Below are 9,988 nucleotides of genomic sequence, written 5' to 3' on the forward strand. Positions count from 1 at the left end.
CTTGAATTGAAACATCATGTTATGAATGATGTAGTTGAAGCTATTTCATTTTCCAGTTATAAATGTATTTTTAATTGGTTTATCGTGTTATAAAGGAATTTTAATCAAATTTAGTTTATTATATATGACAGAATTGTATTTGTAAGTTGTTTGTAATTGTATGAAAACTTCTATTTGAAGATAGTTTATCATGTTCTGAACAATTTGTAGTTGTGATTAGTTTATAATCTAATGAAACCCTTGTAATGCTGTATCAACAGTAGTATGATAACATACCACTATTGATGGAATCGATTTATCATGTTATGAAAGACCTGTAGTTGGAATTGATTTATCATATTATGAATGAACTCTACTTTGAATTGGAAAATGTTTCTATGAAAGAAGTATAGTTGTAATTGGTTAATCATGTTATACAAAAGCTGTAGTTGGCTAGAATTACGCAAGAATTGTAGGAGATTTATTATGATATTAACAAAATATAGGGGGATTTGATTCATTATAACATGAAAAAACTGTATTTGTATATCATTTTATGGAAAATTTGTAGTTGGAGATTGTTGATCATGCTATTTAAAAACTGTAGGTAGAAGTAAGTTATCACTTTATGAAAGAAATATAGATTAAATTTATTTATTGTACTCCCTAAGGAATTAACTTTTGACTGCTTTATTATTTTGTGAAAGAGCTGTAGTTGTAACTGGTTGGTGTTCATATAATAGAGTTATACACACAGTTAATATATTATATTACCAAAACACTGTATTTTCAATTAATGTATCTTGTTACGAAAGATCTGTTTTTTAATTCTTTCATATTGTTTTTAAAGTACTGCAGATGGAAATGATTTATCGTGTTATGAAGCATCTGCAGTTTAAATTGTTTTTTCATACTATGAAAGACGTTTAATTGAGTTAATTTATCATGTTTTAAGTACACTGTAGCTGTAATATGTTTATCAGGTTATTAAATAGCTGTATTTGGAGTTATTCTATACTGTTTAATGTTTTGAAAGAACTGTACTGAAATTTGGCGTGTCATGATATGAAAAACTGTACTTGGAACTGGTTGATCATGAAGTGAAAGAAGTGTAGTTGTAGTAAGTGTAACATATTATGTTAGTAATGTGGTTTGAATTGATGTATCTTGTTATGAAATATTAGTACTTTGAATTCAATTATATTATGTTATGAGAGATCTATAGATGAAGCTAGTTTATTATGTTGTGAAAGAACTGTATTTGGAATTGATTGTTCATGATGTGAAAGATGTGTATTTGCTGTCAATGAACATTGAACGTGTTATGTTACTATTGTATGTGAATTAATATATCATGTTATAAAAGATATATAATGAAATTGTTTAACTATATTATAAAAGAACTGTTTTTGGAATTTGTTTACTTTAGTTAATTTATCATATTATACAGTAACTGCTGTTGTAATTATTTTATCATATTATGCAATAACTTTAGCTGGAGTTATTTGATTGTTTTCAAGAAAGGCTGTAGTTGCAATGGGTATATCAAATTAAAGAACTGTAGTTTGAGCTCACATCTTGCTATAAAACATACATAGTTTGTATTGTTTTGTCTTGTCATGAAAGTATTGTAGTTGTAATTTTAATTGATTTATGGAAGGCTACATTTACAATTGGAGTATTGTGTTATGAAAGAACTGTATTTGAAACTGTATTCTTTTATCAAAGAAATATAGTTGGAAGTGGTTGAACATGGTACGAAAGAATGGTAGTTAGAATTAGTATACCACACCATACTAAAGAACTGTAGTAGGAATTGTTTTATCATGATACGGAAAAACTGTTAGATGGTTTATGGTATTATGAAAGATTTGTAATTGGAACAGATTTTTCATGCTAGTAAATAGTTTCACTTGGAAAATGGTTTAGTATGTAGTGAAAGAACTGTAGTTTGACTTAGTGTAACATATATTAGACATGCTATTAGAAATGTTTTTTAATGTTTTGAAATAATTATAATCAGAGTTTTTATAGAGGTCATTAAAGAAATGTAGTTTTAGTTAGCATAAAGGTATGTAGAAAATGAATTGGGGTTAATGTGTTAAGTTTTAAATATTTTTAGTTATTTTAAAATGTTATGAAAGAAATGGTGTGGATAGGTTTGTTATGTTAAGAAAGAAATTTATTATTCTGTTAAAGAACTCTAGTTGGAGTTATCATTTAATGTTATGAAACAACAGTAGTTAACATTCATTTTTCATGTTATGAAAGAACTGTATTTTAAATCAATTTATCATGTTATGAAAGTCCAATAATTTGAAGAAATTTATCATATTAACAGAAAATGAAGTTAAAGTTAATATATCAAGTTGTGGACGATCTATAGTTAAAATTCATTTATCTTGTAATAATAGGAATGCTGTTGGAACTGCTATGAAATGGTATGAAGACGTTTCTCTTAATTTTACGAAAAAAATATAATGGGAAATAGTTTGTCATGCAATGAAAGAACTGTAGTTGCAATAGACTTATCACATTATGAAAAACAATAGCTGGTGTTAATGTACTATGTTATGACAGATCTGTTGTAGGCATTGGTTTATCATGTAATACATGAGCTATACTTGGGAATAGTACACGATGTTATGAAAGTTTTGTAGTTAGACAAATACTTAGTAGTTTAACTACACTTTCAATAAGCGTTCTCTAATGCTAGACTGTCTATTTAGTTTTGTGTTTAGATTTATAATAGCTAATCTCTCTTTTATTGGTAATAATGATTTTCTGTTATTCCAATAATTTTAAACTATGCAGTAGTTACATCTCACAAACTAGAATATGTTTCAAAATGTGTAATGCCTCCACATAGCGTATGTTCTGTTATTTTATCCACCAGTCTTCTTGTAGCAGATCCTATATAGATATACTCTAGAATACTGAGAGTATTTGTACATATAAACGACATTCGGGTGGTTTGATTTTTCTTTGTTTATCTTTGAATACAAAATGGTTCTTTATTCTGACGATGGGTTTAAGGATGAGCCAAAGTTCTAGTTACAAATAAATTTTGGAAAGTTTTGTGTTCTTTCTTTGTTTTCAAGGCATGTTTGCTGCTTAATGGTATTGTTATATGAATAATCATTTTTCATGCAATTATATATCTTACTTAGAGGTATAATCTTTCTTCTTGTTCTTATTGATTATACTAAAAATGACTTTCATAGGAAAAAAATTGTTACTTCAATAATTCTGTGTTACTGGTAAGCTTTGCATACCAAGGCTCTAATTAGGTTTTGTTTAAGTTTATTTGGTACAAAATTATTGTAATTAAAATATTAACCTACATTTTCAGTAGGTTTCTGATAAATTCTAGTTTCAAATTTTTCACTGTTCAAAGCTAAGAATTACCATTTTACGAACAAAATTTAATTGTTTGATGCTCTCAGCAAATTCCAAATCGTATTTTAAAGTTTATGATGTTATGAATGAGATGCAGTTTATAACGATATCAAAAACTTTATTTGGAATTATTTTATATGTAAATTAAACAACGATTTATCATGTTGCTATTAGATTTGGTTTATCATGTAAAGGAAGAGCTGCAAATGGTGTTATCATGTTATTAAAATACATAACATCAGATTTTTTATTTGTCTTTGAAATAAATGTATTTGGAATTGTTTTATCAAATCATGAAAGAAATCTATTTCTGTTAGTTTATGATGTGATAAAAAATCTGTAGCTTGAATTCATCTGGTCTATCAAGAAAAAGTACAATTGGCATTGTTGTGTTATATTATGAAAGAACTGTATTTGGAATCAATTTTCTATATTATAAAAAACTGTTGTGAGATTTTATTGACGTTATCAAAGAGTTTTAGTTGGAATGGGCCTACATGTTACTGAATAACAGTCACTGGAATTATTTAATTGCGATACAGCAAATCAGTTAGATATAATTTATGGTTTCATGAAAATGTTCTAATTTGAATAGTTTCTTCAGAGTATATTCCTTACATATAAGTTACATTAAACTGTTGGTCAAAAATTTTGTTAATTTATGGTTATAACTTCCAATATTATTGACAGTTTATTTATAAAATTATCTTTTTAACAGCGATAAACATCTACCCATATCTATTTAGATATTTTATAGAATGCAAAACTTAGTAATATAATTTATAAATTTGAGAGTTTATCATAATGTACTTTTTATGGTGACAGTCTTATTCCCTTTATCTATCTTAGTGAATATCATATTTTTATTTTTGTTTCTTTTTCCTTAATGCCTGTATTCCTGGCAAATCAAATGTTCAATCACTTAGGATCAAATTTGGACACAAGTAAACCATTCAAATCTATACTCGAATTATGTTTGCATATGTTATCAAACTTTTCTTTGCTGTTAGACAAGTTACACAATGCATAAGGCTTTTTAACAAACTCAAATCCAAGTAGATAATCATAAAATTCCAATTTCATATGAGTGAAATCAAACTAGTATCCTTTAATAACATCATTTGGATTTCCTAAAAAGTATTTAATATATATCTCTACTTTAACTGCTAATAGCCTTTGTTGACTTTCTTAATACTCCTTTCTCTTTTTAAATCTGTAGTTAGAATTTTTTTCATTATGTTATATAAGAACATCAGTTTAAACTAGTTTATCCTGTTATGAAAGAATTCTAGTTGCAATCGATTTACCATGACATCAAAGAAAAGTTGTTGGAACTGGTTTATCTTGTTATGAACGTATGGAGTTAATATATTATGATATAAAGGAACTGTTGTTAAAATTGAATTATCATGTTATGAAAGAATTGTATTTGCTATTAGTTTATCATAATTTGAAAAGGCTGTGGCTGGAATTTATTTAAGGTCTTATGGAAAACTACTTTTGAAGTTAGTGGATTATGTTATGAAAGATGTGTACTTAGAATAACTTGATTATGTTATGAACAGTTTGTAGTATTATATAATGTATATAATTTCTAACTGTTCGAAATTGAGTTAAATGGTAATTTTGGTCTACAAATTATATAAATGTTGATATGTATCCAGTTTCTAATATTTGCAAACAAGATTGATAATACAAATTCTAATGCAAATATATTTAATATACAAACAATAACACAATTTACATTAATGGTTTTATAAATAATGATCTGTGTACAAACGTTTTACAAACTTACAAACAATACTGAGTCTTGTATCTAATTTGGAACTTCTTTGATATTTTATTAAGGGTTTACGATGAGTAAATTGATTTTGAGTAGATGCATATACAATTAATTTAAAAGGGATGTAGTTAGCTCTGTATTCTTCATCCTTCGCCAGCCACACTGCTGAAGTTGTATAATGTTTTTGTAAAAATTTCTAATCTCCAATGTGAATTTTCTGAAGTTATATGGTATGTAATATTTGAAATATATAGATATTCGTGGTCAAATATTTGAAGTTCCAGATTAATAAGCATCATATCAATCACAGTTATAGCTTCCGAAACTTATAGCATTCCAATTATAACAAACCAATATATATATATATGTCTATTAGCACGTCGCATTTGTTATTTTTATAAGCGTGAGGAGAGTATTTTGAAAACTTCAGCTTATGCAACAATATAAATGAGAATTTTCTACAGTGTTAGTGGATAGGCAATAATTTCACAACATTGTTAAATCTTTAAGTTATGTGCATTTCTAAATATAAATTTAACTTAAACAGACATCGGTATTAAAATATGTAGTAAATATATGATATATGACAGCAAATCAGTCACAGTAATTATAGTTTATGTTATTAAAGAACTATAGTTGGAAATTTTTACTTGTTATGGTAAAACAATAGTTAAATTTTTTATCATTTAATAGAAAAACTCTTAGATTTTCTTTATTATGTTGTGAAACAAGTGTGATTGGAATTATCGTTTCATGATATGAAAGAGCTGACAATAAAATTGCTTTATCATGTTATGAAAGAACTATAGTTGGAGTTAGCGTATCATGGTATGAAGGATCTGCGGTTAGAATTAGTTAATCATGTTATGAAAGAAGCATAGTTAGAATTAGCTTATGATATTATGAATTAAATTCTAGTTAAAGTTAGAGATCTGCAGTTATTATTTGTTTATCGTGTTATGAAAGACTTGCAGTTATAATTAGTTATGAACAAGTATAGTTGAGTTCGTTTATCGGAAAATTAAAAACTGGAATTAAAGTTACTGTATCATCTTTTAAGTGATCTGTGGTTAAGGTATTGTTGGAGATACTTCATCGTGTTGTGAAAAATCTATAGCTGGAACTGATTTTTCTTGCTAAGAACAATATTGATTACAACTGGCTCATCATCTTGAGAAAAACGTTTCGAATCGTTTTACCACGTTATTGAAAAATATGTTAAATTTTTTATTATTTTCTATAGCACCTCTAGTTGGAATATTTTAAATGTTTTTTCTAAACTGTGTTTGGAATTGATTTAAAATATTTTAAAAGAATTGTAATTGAACTTTGTTTCTAAGGCTATGAAACATCTGTAGTTGAAATTATTTCGTGATGTTATGAAATAAGAATAGATAAAAATAATGTATCATCTTATTAAAGTAATGCAGTAGTTTTCTATTATGTTACTAAAGAACTGTAAGAGTTAGTGTACTATGTTATCAAAAGTTGTTTTTGCAGCTAGTTTATAACGTTGTGAAAGAGCTGTATGTGGAATAAATGTATCATGTCATTAATGAATTTTAGTTGGAATTAGCTTACCAGCTTATCAAAGATGTGTTTTTGGAGCTCTTTTATCATGTCATGAAAGAACTACGGTTAGAATTGTGAAAAACTGCAGCAAAAGTATTATATAATGCTATGAAAGATCAGTACTTGGATTTGATTTATCATGTTATAAGGTACCCGTAGTTTTAGTTGATTCATAATGTTATCAACAGACACAGCCGGAAAAGATTTATCTATCATGATTTGAAAGAACAGTGTTTGAAGTAAGTGATTTATGTTACAAAAATGGTTGTTGAAATTACTTTATAATATTCTGTTCTGAAAGAATGATAGTTGTAACATATTTATCATATCAAATGAAAACATAGACGGAGTTGTTTATTATTAAGATTCTTAATAAATGTTCTTAAATTTAGTTTATAATATTGCAAGAGAACTGTAGTTGGAGTTAGTTTATATTGTTAATAAACATTTGTCGTTGAAATTGGGCTAACATGTTATGAAACATCTGTTATTTGTGGTAGTATACAGTGATATGAAAGCACACTATTTCCAATAATTCATATTGTTAATAAAAGGACTACAGATAGGGTTACATTATCATGCTATGGAAGAACTAAGGAGTTAGTAAACGGGTTTAAAAAAAGAATTGCAGATGGGATTACATTATCGTTTTATGAAAGAACTGTACAAGCTAGTAAGCTGTTTTAAAAAAAGAACTGATTTTTACTTAGTTTATACTATTATGGAAGAGCAGTAGTTAGAAATTATTTTCATGATGTGAAAGAACTGTAGTTGGAGTTGCTTTATTATGGTATGGAAAAACTGCTTTTATTGTGTGTTTGTTATCCTAAGTATGAACTGTTGTTCCAATTTATTTTTCACGTTACGAAGGAATTTTACGTGAAAATGGTTTTTAATTTAGTGAAAGAACTGTAGTAGGTAGCTTACAGTGTTATGAAAGATCTGTGTTTAAAACTTGTTTATTATATTTTGAGCACTATACTTGAAGTTCGTGTATAATGTCATGAAAGATCGATAGTTAGAATAAGTTAATCATATTTTGTAAGATCTGTATTGGAGCTAGTTTCTCATATTATGAAATAACTGTAGTTCGAATGTATTTATCACATTACAAATGAACGATAGTTGTAACATATTCATCATATTAGTTATGGACATAGTTGTAATTGTTTATCATGATTTCAGAGAACCTTTGTTTGAATTAGTTGATAATCTTATGAAAGATCTCTAGCTGAATTTAGTTTTATCATGTTATGAAAAGGTTACAGCTGAAATATCTATAATTTTTATGCTATTAAAGAAATATAGTTGGAATTGGTTTATCTTAGTATTAAAGCAATACATTTGAAATTTTTATCATGTTGTGAAGGAATGTGGTTAGAGTTCGTTTATTATGTTATTTAACACTGTACTTAAGAGTCAGTTTGGATTAATTCATCAAAATAAAAAATAATTCATAAATGTCTTTGTAAGTTTATAACGATAAAAGAAAGTTGCTGTTTGTATTCATTTATTGAACTATGAAATACGTGTAGGGCTGATTTAAAGAATTTAGTTAAATTAGTATCTTAATATAAGACGGTGTAGTAAGAAGATAAGTCTATTGCTCTTAGTCTAAATTTATAGAATATACAATAATGATGATAATCACTATTAGCTTTAGGTATATGTAATATTATACAATAATTTATATAGTTTTTACAGTTACTCGTTACCTAAATAATTTTTGAAATACTTATACTTTTAAGAATAGTTCTATACAGTTAGGATACATTTATTCTTTGATTATCGGATATAAAAGTATAAAATATCAGGGTACAAATTACCACGTGTAATGTCATAATTAAACGTGTAAGATTATTGGGAATTTCAGGTACACACTACCAGACTGCAGGAATTATACGTTCTCCATTGTCAACAAAAAACACATTTGAAATTTCCATGGATACTGACTGTTACTCTCCTTCCAGTACTCCCTCTGATGAGCCACAGTCTAATTCTTCACTTGGAATAGCCCGCTATTACCAGCCTTCTAGGCAGGTAACTCTAGAATCTGGAAAACAGTTCTCACTAAAAGCTGCTAATACCTCTCGTGGTATCACAGATGGGCTTCCTCAGACAGGGTCACTCTCTTCTCAGCCATCACAACTCGTTGAATCTGTTACAGAGAATCAAAAATCATTTCAATTCAGAAAGGTACCTCAGAACCCTGAACACCCACTAAAACATTTTCATAAGAGCAGCGAGAATGTAGGTACTAAGAATGTATACCCATTTCTCTCAACTCCTCATCTTTCTCCACGGGGTAACTCCCACGGTCTTCACAAGGGTGAGGAAGTTTATAAATTCAAGAAAAATATTAAAGAACGGTTCACAGCAAACCAACAGCAACATATGTCTCCTACGGAGGATTCTTCTTCTCCTGAGCATTTGAATTACAATTCCGAGCCACTTTGCGGTGATTGGCATTCACCATTGAATCCTCATAGATCAATAGAGCATTCATACACTCATCTCACTCCTTCAATGCTGTATCGACATAATGATAATATTTTATCAATGAAAGCCACTGAGAAGGATTGTCCTGAAAATGATCTCGTTTCAACTGGTTTGTGGGACAATTCAAGGTCTTCAACTGTAATAAAGTTTAATGGTAGCAGCAGTAACAATATCAGCTACAGCACTGTGGATACTTGCAGCAGTAACAGTAGCAGTTGTGGATTCAATCCAAGTTCTTCATCTTTTGTAAGGTCTAATGGTAGCAGCAGTAGCATTTCTGGTTATAGCACTGGTAGCGATGTAGCGTCTTATATGTCTAAACATATCATCCATTCGCCTCAAAAGGATATCCCACTTCCCTATTCAAATAATCGCCCTCCTATGCAAGCTTCGGGTGTACCAATTTTTGCCCTTCACCCCAAAGGCACATTCTATATTCCTTTGACTTTAGACATTGGATTGCTAAGCCCATTTCTTAACAACCTTGGCAACAGTGTCCCCGTGTTACACCCAGTAAACATTTCAGTGAGTTTCGGCACCAGAAGCAGCTAGCGCTTTGGCAGACACAGGGTGCTGTGTAGCTGAGTTGTCGTGTCGAAAATGAAGCGTTTTAGCTGTCATAATTTATTTAACCATCCCACTCTCTAAAGGATCGCAAGTGATTGGAACGGAAACTTTACATACATTCTGGAATTATTGTTATGGGTCTATAGTTGAAATTATATTTTATGAAAATCAACTAGAAGAGTGAAATAT

The 9,988-nt window shown here is 28.6% G+C and overlaps 1 protein-coding gene across 1 annotated transcript in view; it reads left to right on the plus strand.

The window, feature by feature from the left end:
• The window catches only part of LOC143250528 (uncharacterized), a 62,939-nt gene extending 52,954 nt beyond the window's left edge, over nucleotides 1-9,985 (plus strand). Inside the window, exon 6 of the mRNA XM_076501201.1 lies at nucleotides 8,607-9,985. Coding sequence (XP_076357316.1) covers nucleotides 8,607-9,784 — 1,178 coding nt within the window. The 3' untranslated portion in view covers nucleotides 9,785-9,985. The remainder of the gene's footprint in view (nucleotides 1-8,606) is intronic.
• The last annotated feature ends 3 nt before the right edge of the window (nucleotides 9,986-9,988 follow it).

The sequence above is a fragment of the Tachypleus tridentatus genome, chromosome 5 (genome assembly GCF_004210375.1).
Source record: "Tachypleus tridentatus isolate NWPU-2018 chromosome 5, ASM421037v1, whole genome shotgun sequence".
Lineage (NCBI taxonomy): Eukaryota > Metazoa > Arthropoda > Merostomata > Xiphosura > Limulidae > Tachypleus > Tachypleus tridentatus.